The following is a 17445-nucleotide window of genomic DNA, read 5'->3' on the forward strand; positions in this document are numbered from 1 at the left end:
TCGTTAGTTACGTTGAATAGGCAAATAAAATATTCCAAAATATTCTCTCTTTCACTCTAAATAATTCTCTTTATTCAGCCTATAAGAATGTTATTCAGTACGTACAAAAAACACGTATTTAATACATTCAGTCTCTTTTACTCTCTGAAGTTCGGAAGTCAAATTATAGTACCGGCATTTTGTCATAAATAGTTTATCTCATTGAAATTTGGTTGTCATTGTAATGCGAGAATTATAGTCGAGTGCATCGGATAGCGCGCGAACATCTTCCATATTGGGAATTATATCGCATGTGATTGTGGATAACAAAAATTCAGATTTTCTCCCGTGAATGGAGTGGATGTGTGTGTTTTTTTTTTTATTTCAAAGCATAACAACAACAAATATTACAAACAAAATTCAAATTTCTAGCCTCCAACAATCACTAAGCATTCGGGACAAGTGATTAACTTTGTGTGTGTGTGTTGTTTTTGTATTGATCACAGTGTTAATACCTTCTCTCCCCTTTGCTATCGATCGATTTAATCATTTGTTTTGGTGACGGTCTCTCATTAAAGCAAGTTTATTACAATACCAATTAACGAACGATCGTTTTGCTAGTCAAAAGTTGTTTAAAACGTTCTAAAAATTAAACAAAACCTCTGACTATTGTTTTAATTTTAATTTGTTTTTATGTAGATTGAAAAAAATAAATATTGTACATACGTATATAAGGATTGGTATAAGCGCCATTCAGTAAATAGTTGCAGGGAGCGATTAATAGGCTACAAGGCAAATGTTGTTGTCGCCGTTAAACAAATAATTCTCCATTCATTGATTAATTTAGACAGCTGCCCGTTCATTTATCAGGTAAGCTATATCACACACTGTATAGAAGTTACACTCAAAAAAATTTGTTTTAAGGCCGGTATTTATTTAAGTGTACAACAAAAAACGGTTTGTGTATAGAGTTTAGAGAAACGTAATGCACGCAAATTTTAAACCAGATAATCGCTTTTAAAAATTGTTAATATTTGTTGCATATATTAACTTAATAAATTGTTGACTATTTACAGACCTCTTAAAACTTTTACACACACAATGATTGTAATAAATTGCTGCTATAAGTTGTCAACATCTCTCCAAAATATGCTTTTGACAACCCTGTTTTGAACAAGAATTTTCATTAGAGGTACATACCAGCTTACGAAATTTAATGCTACCGAAAATATCGTTAGCATAAATACACCCTCAAAAAAATCGCTTCTCTAATATATGTTCCAAACATATTTTGCAGGAAGCACATATATTATTGGATACTGCCGAAACATTAATATATTTGTTTTATGTGAACATATTATATGTTTGGAAGCATTTTGAGCCCAAAAATATTATATGCTTGGAAGAATTGTCCCCAAAAAAGATTGTGCTCATTCCCTCACATAATTTTCACTTCCACGAAATTTTTTAGTTCTTGGCACTTTTTTCTGTAATACAAATAATGTTCAATTTTATAAATTTGTTAAATTTTACCTTTCGCCTGGACGGAGAATTGAACCGCGTACCATGCAGTTTGTAAGCGAACACACTATGCACTGGGCTGCGCAGCTATTATAGTCACCAGTAGACAATTATCGTTATAAGTTACATTTATATAGCCCACGAGCACATGCAAACATAACATTATTGAACAGAAACATACATTTGTTTGCAACGTGGAGCAGTGGTTAGCATGTCTGCTTTGAATGCAAATGGTCGTGGGTTCAATCCCTGATCCGACCGAACACCATTTTTTTTTTTTGTTTGTTTTTTAATTTACACATTTGTATTTATACTATATTAAATTTTTATAATGAGACTTCGAAATGTGGGTTATTAAAGATTTACAGTCAGAAACAGTACTTGATATAAACGAAATGGACTGAACTTTTGTATAGAATATTATTTTTTATTGCAAAAATAACAATTTTGTAACAAAAAAAAACTCTAAAAAAAGAAGAACGTGGAGTCGAGTATAAACAAACATAAATAGTTTTTTAATATACACATAAATTTATTTAGGCGTGAACAGTTTCTTACTAGCATTTAACACCATTTTAAATGCATTTAAAACTTATCGTGTTTTGTACTTATTTTCATTTTTACCTTTAAGGCCCGTATTAAGTTGGCATTATCGCTCTAAAATTACCTTGTTTTGCCTTTTACTTTTCTTTAATATTTCATTTTTAAGAAAATAAACTTGTTTTAGCTGCAAAACCCCGAACTTAATGCCCGCTTCCGAATGTCTAAATTAAATAATATTTAGACTTAAACATATCAAATTTTTGGCTTTATCATAAAACAGTTTTCCGAAACCAGCTGCTTGTATAGCTTCACAATTGCTCTCTTTTGATTCTCTCGCTGTGTTATGTTGATATCTTTCGTCAACCCTCCCGGTTTCCATCTCTATTTTGTCTCTATACTCTCTCTCTCTGTCGCTCCCTGAATAAAATATACTCGAAATTTGTAAGTTTATATATGTTTACATTCACACATATTATTTTTATGAAACATTCATGCCCCAACCATAATATATTCTAACATATTAACATATGTGTCCCAAACATTTAGTGTTAGTTTAGGAACATTACATGTTTGCACTTAAATATATTGTGTTTAAAAATTGTGCCCAAAACACATTTTGTTTATATCGGAACATATGAAAAACATGTTTTTCTAACCGTGTAGCAATGCATTTCTTTTGAGATCGAAATTTTTTGCATGAGGTGCATACAGGCCTTTAATCCAAAGATTTTGACATTCCCTTAAAGATTTTGGTAATGATTCCGAGCCAAAGCTGCGGCTTCCATAAAATAAAAATGGCCTTTTGGGAGTTTTACAACTTTAAATCTGGGCTGGATAAAATGATAATTACAATAAAAAATATGTTTACCTGGATCCAACGATTTTAACCTTCACTTAATGATGTTGGTATTGATTCCGAGCCAAATATGCGGCTTCTTTAAAATAAAATTTTTTTAGGTATCTATCTAGCTTTAAATATTTGTTTTATAACTCATATATCGATTGTTCATTCTGTTTTTTTTTTTAATTTCAAATAAAAACTTAAATCTACACCCAAAGAAAAAAAGTTTCGAAAACGTGTACCAAAAACGTTTTTCTTCGAAAATGTCAAACTTTTATCACCAACAAATTTTTTTTGTTACAAAATTTTTATTTCTGCATTAAAAAATTTTTTTTATCCAAAACCACAGTCATTTCGTTTATATCAAGCACTGTTCTTTTCTGACTTTTAGTCTTTAATAAGACACATTTTGAAGTTTCATAGTAAAAATTTAATATAGTAGTATATCGAACATCTTTGCGGAATATTCCGAACATTTGTGGAATATATGTAAAAAAAAACATTTTGGTGTTTGGCCGAAGCAGGGATTGAACCCATGAACATTTGAATACATGCTAACCGTTGATCCACGGTGGCCAATTAAATATATGTTTCTGTGAAATAAAGTTACTTTACATTAGGTCGTTGGCGCCCATGCTTTATAAATATAACTGCTTGACTGTTAGTGTTGCTTGTGCGTTTATGACTATAGCGATAATTGTCTGTTGATGGCAATAATAGCTACGTAGCCCAGTGGATAGTGTGATGGCTTACAAACTATATGGTCCGCGGTTCCATTCTCCGTCCAGACGAAAGGTGAAATTTAAAAACCATTATAAAATCGAAGAATTTCTTCTACATTGTTTGCTTTACTCAAAAATGTGTTATGAACTAAAAAGCCTCGTGGAAATAAGTCAGTAAGGGAATTTGCAATTAGCCAGAAAAGAAATTTTTTTGAGTTAGTCTTTATGAAATTGTTTTTTGTATACTGTAAAAGAATAAACATTTAACACAAAAAAAAACTTTTCATAGCGAAAATCATATGGGAAACGAAATTTTTTGTCTAAAAATTTGTTTGGGAGGGAGGATAGTTATCAGTTATAAAATAAATTTGAATTTATATGAACAGTTGCACAGCTTACAATCTTACAATCAAGTTCATTAAAAATTTTTGAGCTAAATTTTTGGAATATTATTATGTTATAGCAGCTTGACATTGGTTGATTGTGGTTATAAGGTTCAACATTTTTGGCAAAAACTACGACAATAATTAATAAAATTAATTTTTCTGATCTAAAAAAATATTTTTGATTAATTGGCGCTCTATTTGAGTCGAGATGAGTCGATATACCCGGCACCTTCGTCGACTGGCAAAAAAAAATAGTCGGCGGCGACTGAAATCAGCGGTACGACTCGGCGGCTTCATTCTCTGAAAAGAACAGTGCTTGCTACGAACGAAATTGACTGTAATTTTGGAAAACAAATACTTTTTTTAATGCAAATATAAACATTTTGTTACAAAAAAAAATTGTTTGGTGTTAATAGTTTGAAATTTTTGAAGAAACTCACTCTAACAAAAGAACAACGTTTCTGCACACAAAAAATTTTTTTTTCTGATTCAATCACGAAATTAATTGATCCAATTAATTTTTTAATTGAAATGTCTTCAATCACAGAATTGATAGTATCAATTAAAAAATTAATTGACAGTCAATTAAAAAATTAATTGATCCAATTAAATATTTAATTGATACTATTAATTTGTGCACACAAAAAAAAATTTTCTGATTCAATCACCAAATTAATTGATCCAATTAATTTTTTAATTGAAATGTCTTCAATCACGAAAATGATAGTATCAATGACAGTTTTAATTGGGCATAGAAAAAATTCTTGATTAAAGAATTAATTGATTTTTTCAGCAAATTTCAATTAATTTTTTAATTGATTCAATTAAAAATTTAATTGATGTTGATTGCAAAACTCAATTAATTTATTAATTAAAAAAGGTAACTATTTTTAATTACTTTCTGAATTGACTTAGAGTTTTTATTTGGATTAACAAATCATTTGAAATACATTTGTTTGAAATACATTTTTAATTAAAAATTAAAAAAAAATCAGCACTTTTTTTAACTGAATAAGTCTTCCGAATTTGATTAAAAAGTTAATTGTATCAATTAATTTTTTAATTAAAAATTTTAAAATTTTCAATCACTGGCTTAATTAACTTAATGTTTCTATCATGATTAAAAAGTTAATTGTATCAATTAATTTATTAATTGAAAACATTTTCAACTTCAATTAACTTTTTAATTGGAAAAATTTTTGTGATATTTTTTTCTGTGTGTGATTGATTTTTGTTTCAATTAAAAAATTTGTTGAATCAATTAAAATTTTAATTGAATATTTTTTAAAACTCAATTAAGATTTTAATTGGAAAAATTTTCGTGAAATTTTTTTCTGTGTGATACACGCTTTCCAAACATTTTTCTTTGTGTGTATAGGGGGGAACACATTATTAACAATGTCGGATTAAAAGTAAATCGACTATTTCTCAAAAAAAGTCGAAGTTGATTTTTCATATTTTCCAAAATCGACTACTCGTATTTGACACTTAAAGAAAAATCGACTCTGGATTATTGAAGCAAATATGTCTATGGTAACTATGAAAGTTGGAAGTCGAAAATTTGACTATTCCGAATCTACTTTTATAAGGAAAGAGTCTAATAGACGATTTTTTGATTTTAGACTATTAACATGTCAATTCAGGTGATAGGTTTTTATGGGGCGGTCTATAGCCAATTTGTACCAAATTCCATGAAACTATATCAATTATTGATTAGAATAAAAATAAGTTATAATAAAGAGGTATTTTATTGGCCCCATAGTACTTTATGCAAATTTTGAAGTTCATAGCTTTATCTGCAATTCTTTAACTCTTTCATGAGTGAATTTGCAACCAACGTGAGATATCCATAATTTATTGGAATTTCCTGGGATGATTTTTTTGGCAATGCAAATTTCATAGAGCAAATTTAACATCTATAGCAAAGAAAGCCCCACTTAAGCGATTGGTGGGAATTTTGTCAAGATCTCAATTTGTTTTTTTTTTATAAGATAATTTCGAACCAAATTAATTTTAAGACAACTGATGAAATTGTATGAATCATTTTGTTGATACAGCAAAAAATTTTGTTTACCACGGCAGACACATCTAAACGAAACAATCACAATTAAGAATTTAAATAAGATGACAATTGTCATCAATGGCATTGAAATACCAGTCGATGGTGAGACTGTTTTCAGTTGCGTAAATATGTACAATGTTTTTTTGTTAATCCATTCATTTGGATACAATTGTTTGTATTTACATTTATCGAATTGTTTGAAATAAAATATTAATTGGTCTATATTTATATAGAGATCACAATGGGTAATTAATAGATTTATGTTTCGATATATATGACATTTTCCCGACAAATTGTTGGGACATTTTCACAACCATCATATACAATTTTTATTGCAATCATGTTCTTTAGGAGAAACACCAATAGTCGGGAGAATTGCCTTTTGCCATGAGATTGGTCACATCATCTAATGCAAGAATATAGGAAATTATGAATAATTATTTAGGCACCCCTAAAATATTTACTTCATTTGGAAGTTTTTCATCTGAAGTCAAGCTAAAATTAAGTCCAGAGGATAATCATAAATCATTCAAACACCCACAATCTCAACTACGCACAAAATTTTCTAATCAATAGGTCAGACTCAAATGCAACATTGTTGTATTCAATTTTTATCACTTTGTTTTTTTTACGATTATTATTTTCTTTATTTTTCCAGGCGCCTCGTAATAAAAAGCCGTTCAAAACCTGAAGTTATTGAAATATTTCAAGTTCCATTGGAAAAAAATTATACAAATCGGTGTTACTTCAATTAGCTTAGGAATGATTTGGTCTTATCAGGCAGAGGTGTTGATCACTGTGTTGACGGCTTACAATGCAATTACAATTGCCATGGAGAGTAATATAAAGCCCAATATAGTCATAATTATGGCTGATGATATGGTAAGTTCAATGGCAATAAAATAAAATAAATAAAAAAGTATATACAGCAGTAAGTTCGGCCAGTTCGAATCTTATGTACCATACACCATGGATTGCGTACATAGTTCTATACCCTCAAAAAAAATCGCTTCTCTAATATATGTTCCAAACATATTTTGCAGGAAGCGCACATATTATTGGATATTGCCGAAACATTATTATGTTTGTTTTATGTGAGCATATTATATGTTTGGAAGAATTTTGAACCCAAAAATATTATATGTTTGGAAGAATTTTGAACCCAAAAATATTATATGCTTGGAAGAATTTTCTCCCCTCACATAATTTTAGTTCTTGGCACCTTTTTCTGTACTACAAATAATATTGAAGAAATTATTCAATTTTATATTTTTATACCCTTCACCATAGGATGGGGGGTATATTAACTTTGTCATTCCGTTTGTAACACATCGAAATATTGCTCTAAGACTTCATAAAGTATATATATTCTGGGTCGTGGTGAAATTCTGAGTCGATCTAAGCATGTCCATCCGTCCGTCCGTCTGTTGAAATCACGCTAACTTCCGAACGAAACAAGCTATCGACTTGAAACTTGGCACACATAGTTGTTATTTATGTAGGTCGGATGGCATTGCAAATGGGCCATATTGGTCCACTTTAACGTATAGCCCCCATATAAACGGACCCCCAAATTTGGCTTGCGGAGCCTCTAAGAGAAGCAAATTTCATCCGCTCCGGCTGAAATTTGGTACATGGTGTTAGTATGTGGTCTCTAATAACCATGCAAAAAGTGGTCCACATCGGTCCATAATTATATATAGCCCCCATATAAACGGATCAGCAGATTTGACCTCCGGAGCCTCTTGGAAAACCAAAATTCATCTGATTCAGTTCAAATTTGGCACGTGGTGTTAAAAAAAATGGCCTCCAACACCCATGCAAAAATTGGTCGAAATCTGTCCATAATTATATATAGCCCCATATAACCTATCCCCACATTTGACCTCCGGAGCCCCTTGGAAGAGCAAAATTTATCCGATTCGGTTGAAATTTGGTACGTGATGTTAGTATATGGTATCCAACAACCATGCCAAAAGTGGTCCATATCAGTCCATAATCATATATAGCCCCCATATAAACCGATCCCGAGATTTGGTTGAAATTTGGTACATTGTGCTAGTATATAGCCGTTAATAACCATGCCTAACTAGGTCCATATCGGTCTATAGTTATATATATCCCTCAGATAAATCGATCCTCAATCACACAAAAATTGGTCCATATCAAGTTCATAATTGTATAAATATAGCCCCCATATAAGCGATCCCCATATTTCAATTCTGACTCTCTACGTAAAAAGTCCATATCGATTCGTAATTGCTTGTAGACTTACCTATACATACCTTTTTTGTCTAGTATATACCACGTATGGACTAACTCACAATTTAGAAAACAAAGTTAAGAACTTTTAAAATACCACAACCCAAGTAATTCGATTGTTTATGACAGTCTTTCATAGTAGTTTCTACGCAATCCATGGTGGAGGGTACATAAGCTTCGGCCTGGGCGAACTTACGGCCGTATATACTTGTTTAAATTTTACCTTTCGCCTGGACGGAGAATCGAACCGCGAACCATGCAATTTGCATATTTTTGGGAATATGTTTTCGTGGATGGTTTGGGTGCTTTAACATATTATCGAAGTTTTGAGTTCAATACTAAAGCTTTCAACAATTTTTCTTCTCATACCACAGCGCTTTGTATTTGTACCGCCTGAAAATATGCAATGAGATTTTTTTACTCCGCTGGTTACTCCGCTTCACTGTAAGTTTGAAGGATTGATTTTCGATCAAACGGTGATTAAAATTATTGTTAGTTTAGTGAAAAATGGCGCTGCTTCGTATAAACAAATTATAAATTTTTAGTTTGTAATAATTTGTAGTTTAAAATCGTATTTTTTATAAAAAAAGTGTACCTTTTATTGAAAATTACACTCTTTTAAAAATCATCAATGGTAACGTGCCAGTGATAGTTTAACACTGCTCTAGATTCTCGATTTGGACCATACATTGTGAACCGCAGAAAATGGTGACCATTAACTTACAGACGAAAACTCCCTTGGCTTGCGCTTAAACAGCGTTGGTTGATGTTGTTTGACGGTTGCACTTATAGTCCTCATGTAATAAACGATAGTAAATTGCTCGTGCAGATGGAGAGACCATCTACTTACCTCGTAAAACCCAGAACTGGACACCTTTAATAAGCACGGTGTTATAGTCGAGTGGCCAGTTGATGTAACAATCAACTCGAAGGCCTATTCTATAAAAATGTCAGAGAATGGTGTGTTTCACCAATATTCCGAAATTCGGAATCGCAAATCGCAAAATTTTCATTTGACCATATTTTCTTAACCCTGAAACGTATAAACTTAAATCTCTGTAATATTATTTTCTCTAACCCTTAAATGCACAAGGTAAAAAGGAGGTCCTTTGTCATTATAAGAGAGAAGTTCACCACTTTGGTATCACAATGGACTGAATAGTCTAAGTGGGCCTGATACATCGGGCTGCCACCAAACCTAACCTAAACAAAATTTTTATTTACAAATAAACAATTTGATCTTAATAGAAATTAGATAAAAGACATATTTTTACATTACACAGCCTTTTAACCAACTTTACTTTCGTCTCTGGTAAATAATATTTAACTTTTTGATTTTTTTTGTCAAAATTTGATTTTCAATTTTGACTGCAGATTACTCAAAAGTACTACAAACTTTGCGGAAAAGCATATTTTTAGAAATAGCGCTGTGTTTTTTTTTAATGCATCAAACTTGATTTCATACAATTCGGTCAAAACTTTAAGACGTAAGAATTTTTTTCTTGTTGAATCTTAAAAGATACAGTGGGACTTTAAGGGCTAAGGAGAAGTTGAAATTAAAATTGTATTGAAGTCCGATAGTATCTCTATTTTTTCATTGCAACAAAAATAAATTCTAGTAATTTTTGATTCCGAATATCGGGGTTTATTTTTTTCAGGCGAATTTAGTAAAACAGTTACAGATTATCTATAGTATGTTGTCGAAAACTGACTACTGCAAACTGATTGGGTCTAGATCTACACCCAGATAAGCAATTTGATCAACTCCTTGAGCAAAGTGTTATTTTTCAATGGTGAACATGTAGCAATTTTATATTTGGCGAAAAAACAAAATTTTTACTACAAAAATGTTGTTTTTTCAATGGGAGTAAGTTGGTCTATTTTTTTTCCTTTGCAGGGTTTTGATGATGTCAGTTTTCGTGGTTCCAATGAATTTCTAACACCCAATATCGATGCCTTGGCATATAGTGGAGTAATCTTGAATAATCTGTATACCCCATCTATGTGTACACCGTCGAGGGCAGCTTTACTTACTGGAAAATATCCTCTCAATACGGGTATGCAACATTATGTTCTGGTTAATGATCAACCCTGGAGTTTACCAGTAAATGAGACTACAATGGCTGAAATATTCCATGATCATGGCTACTTTACATCCTTGATAGGAAAATGGCATTTGGGTATGTCGAGAAAGGCTTATACACCTACGTTTCGAGGATTTGATCAACATTATGGATATTTGGGATCTTATGTGGATTACTATGATCAGACAATGGATCAAGGAGTAAGTGTGAGAGAAAAATGGATTCAATTCAATTTTATGACGCTATTTTTCCCATAGAATGTAAACTATTCAAGGGGCCATGATTTCCGTGATAATTTGAAACCGGTATGCGATCGAAATGGAACCTATGTCACAGATCTATTGACTGAGGCCGCTGTGAAGCGTATACAGCTACATGATTACCAGCAGAGGCCTCTGTTCATGATACTCAGTCATTTGGCCCCCCATTCAGGCAATGACGATTATCCCTTGCAGGCTCCAGAAGAGGAAATTGCTAAATTTTCCTATATTGAAGATCCAAGGAGAAGAAAATATGCTGCCATGGTTTCCAAATTAGATGAAAGCGTAGGTCTAGTGGTGGAGGCTTTAAGTCGGGCAGGTGTTTTGAATAATACTATATTGCTATTTTTATCGGACAATGGAGGACCCACTACAGGAATGCATTCTAGCACAGCCTCAAATTATCCTCTAAGAGGGGTAAGAAAGAATTTTCGTTTTCATGACCAAAACAAAAATTTATTTTTAATATGAACTTCCTTTTCAGCAAAAAAATTCCCCTTGGGAAGGTGGTATCCGTTCCTCAGCTGCTATATGGTCTACACAATTGGAAAAACTGGGCACAATTTGGAAACAAAAAATCTACATTGCTGATCTATTACCCACTTTGGCAGCTGCAGCCAAAATACATCTTGATCTGGAGGCCCTAAAAATTGATGGCCTTAATCTTTGGCCTTCCCTCAGATATGGTTATGAATCAGTGGAAAGAGAAATTATGCACAATATCGATGATATATTCAAGTATGAGGTCTATGCCAAAGGAAAATGGAAGTTCATTAATGGCACTACAGCCGAAGGCAAATATGATGGTTGGCTAGCATCGCGCCCAGCAAATGATTCGACCCAAATCGACCCCAGATTTGATCACTATGAAGATTTAGTCAAACATTCCAGTGTATGGAAATATTTACACATTATAACTGGTGATAAGCCCATTCAATTGTTGGAACACCGTCAACATTCGGTGGTAAAATGCCTATACGAAAATGCTACAGAAGGTGTAGCCTGCAATCCTTTGGAGGCTCCATGCCTATTCGATTTGGACACTGATCCCTGCGAACAGAATAATCTCTATGAGAAATATAAAAATTCCACTATATTTGCTAATATCCTTGAACGAATTGAATACTTCCGACTTCATGCCCATCCCATAAATAATAAACCTGCCGATTATCGTTGTAATCCGGCAAATTTCAATAATGAATGGACCTGGTGGGAAGATGTTCTTGAGGGAAATGGAGTAACCAAAGTTAAATTTACCTTTAATTTTCCACAATTGTTAATACTATCAAGTATTGTTATAGTCCTTACGAAAATTATGGGTTAACATAAAAACCTTTTACCAAAAATTAGTAATATTAATGAATGTATATTTAACATTTGTAAATAATAAATATTTTAATATTTCAACGAAAAATCAATCAATGAAATTTATAGTTGATGGGATGACCCGAACAATTTTCTTTATATATTTTAAGGAGTCTCGGTTGCCACTCGAGCCAAGAAAATCGACCAAAATTTAAAAAAAAAAAACTATCAAACAAAAAAATCTTTTTTTTTTTAATTTTATTTCTAATGAAAATGTTCTCAAAATTTTATTTCTATAGAATATTTTATCAAAATTTTATATCTATAGAAAATATTGTCAAAATTTTATTTGTATAGAAAAATTTGTCATAATTTTATTCCTATAGAAAGTTTTGTCAAAATGTTATTTGTATAGAAAATTTTGTCAAAATTTATTTCTATAGCAAATTTTGTCAAAATTTTATTTCTGTAGGAAATTTTGTCAAAATTGTAATTCTATAGGAAATTTTATCAAAATTTTAATTCTATAGAAAATTTTGACAAAATTTTATTTTTATCGAAAATATTGTCAAAATTTTATTTCTATAGAAAATTTTTTTTTTCAAAATTTTACTTTTAAAGAAAATTTGTCAAAATTTTATTTCTATAGAAAATGTTGTCAAAATTTTATTTTTATAGAAAATATTGTCAAAAGTTTATTTTTATAGAAAATATTGTCAAAAGTTTATTTTTATAGAAAATATTGTCAAAATTTTATTACTATAGAAAATTTTGTCAAAATTTTATTTCTATAGAAAATTTTGTAAAAATTTTATTTCTATAGAAAAATTTGTCAATATTTTACTTCTAAATAAAATTTTGTCAAAAATTTATTTTTATAGAAAAATTTGTAAAAAAAATATTTTTATTGAAAATTTTAATTCTATAGATAATTTTGTCAAAATTTTATTTCTATAGAAAATTTTAACAAAATTTTATTTCTGTAAAACAGTTTGTCAAAATTTTATTTCTATAGAAAATTTTATCAAAACTTTATTACTATGAAAAATTTTGTCAAAATTTTATTTTTATCGAAAATATTGTCAAAATTTTATTTCTATAGAAAATGTTATGTCAAAATTTTACTTTTAAAGAAAATTTTGTCAAAATTTTACTTTTAAAGAAAATTTTGTCAAAATTTTATTTCTATAGAAAATGTTGTCAAAATTTTATTTCTATAGAAAATTTTGCCAAAATTTTAATTCTATAGATAATTTTGTAAAAATTTTATTTCTATAGAAAATTTTGTTAAATTTTATTGCTATAGAAAATTTTAACAAGATTTTATTTCTGTAGAACAGTTTGTCAAAATTTTATTTCTATAGAAAATTTTGTCAAAAAATTATTTTTATAGAAAAATTTGTAAAAAAAATATTTTTATTGAAAAATTTGTAAAAATTTTAATTCTATAGATAATTTTGTCAAAATTTTATTTCTATAGAAAATTTTGTCAAAATTTTATTGCTATAGAAAATTTTAACAAAATTTTATTTCTGTAGAACAGTTTGTAAAAATTTTATTTCTATAGAAAATTTTATCAAAACTTTATTTCTATAGAAAATTTTATCAAAACTTTATTACTATAAAAAATTTGTCAAAATTTTATTTCCATAGAAAATCTTTTCAAAATGTTATTTTTATAAAAAATTTTGTCAAAATTTTATTTCCATAAAAAATCTTTTCAAAATTTTATTTGTATAAAAAATTTTGTCAAAATTTTATTGCTATAGAAAATTTTATCAAGATTTTATTTCTGTAGAACAGTTTGTCAAAATTTTATTTCTATAGAAAATTTTATCAAAACTTTATTTCTATAAAAAATTTGTTAAAATTTTATTTCCATAGAAAATCTTTTCAAAATGTTATTTTTATAAAAATTTTTGTCAAAATTTTATTTCCATAAAAAATCTTTTCATAATTTTATTTCTATAAAAAATTTTCAAAATTTTATTTCTATAGAAAATTTTACCAAAATTTTATTTCTGTAGAACAGTTTGTCAAAATTTTATTTCTATAGAACATTTTATCAAAATTTTATGTCTATAGAAAATTTTATCAAAATTTTATTTCAATAGAAAATTTTGTAAAAAATTTTATTTCTATAGAAAATTTGTGAGTACCTCTTAGTTGGAGAGGAATATTTTGGAAAATCTACCAAAACGTCAGGAATTCTACCAATCACTAAATAGTAAAAAATCTACCATTTGTGGTAAAATTCTACCAACTGTGGCAATCGTAAGTGAGAATGTCGTGGACTCAGAAATAGAGGTGTGCACGTGACACGAAATTGTCGTGACTCACGAAAATTTTCGTGATCCACGCGTGAGTGGTGAGTCACGCTCATGGCAATGGCGTGAGTGTGCGTGAACGTGATTAACAAACCAAAATGTCGTGCGTGAGCGTGAGTCACGAAAATATTATCTTCGTGAGTGTGCGTGAGTAAAGATTTACGCTCACGAAAATAATCCTGCTCACCAACATAAAACGCTTAAGAGTTAAATTCATTTACAATTTTAGTGACACCTGGGATGTTAAGAGTGTAATAACGCTCTCGATTTTAATAATGCTCATGTTTTCAGACGCGTCGCTAAGGTAAATTACTCAAAAAATTGTTCGTGAGTCACGATATTTTTCGTGAGTCACGGTATTTTTCGTGAGTCACGACATTTTCGTGCGTGAGTGTGCGTGAATACAAATTTTCTTTTCGTGAGTGTGCGTGAGCGTGAGTCCTACCAAACAATATCGTGCGTGAGTGTGCGTGAGTAAGATTTTTCCGTCGTGAGTGTGCGTGAGCGTGAGTAAAATATTACTCACGTGCACACCTCTACTCAGAAATTAAATCACTACCCCAATACCTGCAACACTGATCTGAACGGTATCAATTATTACACATTCATCAAGGTTGGTGGAAGAGAATGTTATGGGATGAGAATCGGGTGGACTCACAAATTAAATTACAATTGCAAGAGGATATTACTGTTCTGCAGACGAAAGTCCTATTCTTAATATCTTTTAATTGCATTTTCACCAGTACAGCCGCCGCTTTTCGTAAGCTTCATTCTGTGCGTTTTAATTTGTTTCCAATCCCATTCTATTGGTTTATATCAATCTAACATCAATTTATTGTATCAAGACTAAATATTACAGATTTAAAGCATACTGTTAGGCTCCCACAAAATGTACATTGTGTTTTATACAGTACGATTACGTACTGTATAAACGTTGAAAGCTCAAGTCAAATTGTATACAGTACGAGGACTGTATAAGCCTCTATAAATCAACTCTAATTGTATTACAAGCATGACTGTAAACAAAGATGTAACATCAAATATCCTATGATAGGTGGTACAGAGTAATGCGCCGTGCAGAATATAAGTTTACCCGGACGACAGTGGTCATGTCGAACATATCCCATATATTGGCCACACTATAAATTAAGTCCGAAGGCATAATCGATACTGCTGCATGTTTATGGGATCGATAATGCGCCTTGCAGACTACAAGTTTATCCAGACGACAGTGGTCGTGTCGAACATATCCCATATATTGGCCACATTATAAGTTAAGTCCGAAGGCATAATCGATACTGCTTCATGTTTATGGGATCGATAACACAATTACCGATTATTTAGTCATCAACGAATTGTCGTATCGATTGGACACATTGTAAGATTCTTTACAAACACAGACATTCCGTCCAGAGAATGAAGCCGCCGAGTCGCGCCGCCGATTTTAGCCGTCGCCGACCCGTTTTTAGCAGTCGACGCCGCCGCCGAATATGTCGACTCATCTCGACTCAAATTTAGCCGCCAATTAATCTAAAATATTGATTTATATCAGAAAAATTTAATAATATTTGTTATAGTTTTTGCCTAAATTTTGAACTTTCCACTTTTGATGATTAGTATCAAGTTGCTATAATAGTTTTACAAAATTTTAGCTCAAAAAATTCGAATGAAATGTAAATTTGATTGTAAGATTGGTTGTACAACTAATCTCATTACAATTCGGAATGCGCTTTACAGACTATCAGTTATTCCGGACGACAGTGCTCGTGTCGAACATATCCCATATATTGTGCACATTATAAGTTAAGTCCGAAGGAGTAATCGATACTGCTGCATGTTTATGGGATCGATAACACATTTACCGATTATTTAGTCATCGCCGACAAGTCGTATCGATCCGACACACTGTAAGATTCTTTACAAACACCGACATTCCGTCCGGAATAACTGATAGTCTGTAAAGCGCAGAAAACTTCAAATTGATAATTTTGCGCCGCCGAAGAGACAATTTTTTATCGGCTTAGCCGTCAAGCCGCCGCCGCCGGAGGCAAAAATGTAGTGTTAGCCGCCGCCAACAAAAATGGGTCGGCTTCATTCTCTGATTCCGTCCGAAAAAAACTTATAATCTGTAAGACGCATAATGCATAACGCATACTCCATTCATCCATCATCATTACTTAAAGTTGCTTGTTGCAACCATACTTTTAGGCTTGAAAATTCATTTTGTTGTTTATACAGTACTTTCACCATATCCGGTGTAATCTATTGCCGCATAATTTTTTGGATATGTATGTTACTAGAGGTGTGCGCGTGACACGAAATTTTCTGACACGCGTGAATCACGTGAGTCGTGAACAAAATCCAAAGCAACTCTCGTGAATGTGCGTGAATGGGACTAAAATGAATATGTCGTGCGTGAGTAATAAAATCGGTTCATGAGTGTGCGTGAATAAAATTTCTGAAAAATCACGGGCACGAAAAAATCAATATTTAATTCATACTCGTATGTAAATTGAAATTAATTTAGCTCTCGAACTATATTCTATTTTTGAATTTTGTTACATTTGCTGATTTCCGTTTGGAAAATGTCGTGAGTCTCGTGAATTTGTTGTGAATCACGTGAATTGTTGTGAATCGTGTGTGAGTGTGAGTCTTTAAAAGTAGTTCGTGCGTGAGTACTGGTTTTCATGTCGTGAATGTGCATGAGTGGGATTTGCTAAACATTTTGCTTCGTGAATGCGCGTTAGTGTGAGTGAAATTTCAGTTACGCGCAAACCTCTAATATGTACTAAGCTTTATTACAGCCATTTCTTTCTAAATAAAACCATATTTCGGAATTGAAACCCTCTATGTTATAGAAATAAAATTTTGACAAACTTTTCTATAGAAATAAAATATTGACAAAATTTTCTTAAGAAATAAAATTTTGACAAAATTTTCTGTAGAAATAAAATTTTGACAAAATTGTTTATAGAAATAAAATTTTGACAAAATTTTCGATAGAAATAAAATTTTGAAAAATTTTCCGATAGAAATAAAATTTTGAAAATTTTTTTTTAGAAATAAAATTTTGACGAAAATTTGACAAACATTCTTTTCCTCTGTTGGTTAAGCTACACTTGTAGTTTACTCAATGTATGGTTTTAAGCTGCA

The 17445-nt window shown here is 30.9% G+C and overlaps 1 protein-coding gene across 4 annotated transcripts; it reads left to right on the forward strand.

The window, feature by feature from the left end:
* The first annotated feature begins 200 nt into the window (after positions 1-200).
* On the forward strand, positions 201-12074 carry LOC142233832 (arylsulfatase B). 4 transcript variants are annotated; one of them, XM_075304883.1, is made up of 6 exons: positions 201-342; positions 679-849; positions 6713-6936; positions 10214-10600; positions 10658-11077; positions 11145-12074. In XM_075304883.1, the coding sequence occupies exons 3-6, from the start codon at positions 6817-6819 to the stop codon at positions 11982-11984; spliced, it is 1767 nt and encodes a 588-aa protein (XP_075160998.1). In that variant the 5' UTR covers positions 201-342; positions 679-849; positions 6713-6816; the 3' UTR covers positions 11985-12074. The 4 variants fall into 4 exon arrangements, with proteins under 4 accessions (XP_075160998.1, XP_075160995.1, XP_075160996.1 ...); XM_075304880.1 differs by lacking the exon at positions 6713-6936 and having other exon boundaries at positions 209-346; XM_075304881.1 differs by lacking the exon at positions 6713-6936 and having other exon boundaries at positions 209-339; positions 678-849.
* The last annotated feature ends 5371 nt before the right edge of the window (positions 12075-17445 follow it).

The sequence above is a fragment of the Haematobia irritans genome, chromosome 4 (genome assembly GCF_050003625.1).
Source record: "Haematobia irritans isolate KBUSLIRL chromosome 4, ASM5000362v1, whole genome shotgun sequence".
Classification (NCBI taxonomy): domain Eukaryota; kingdom Metazoa; phylum Arthropoda; class Insecta; order Diptera; family Muscidae; genus Haematobia; species Haematobia irritans.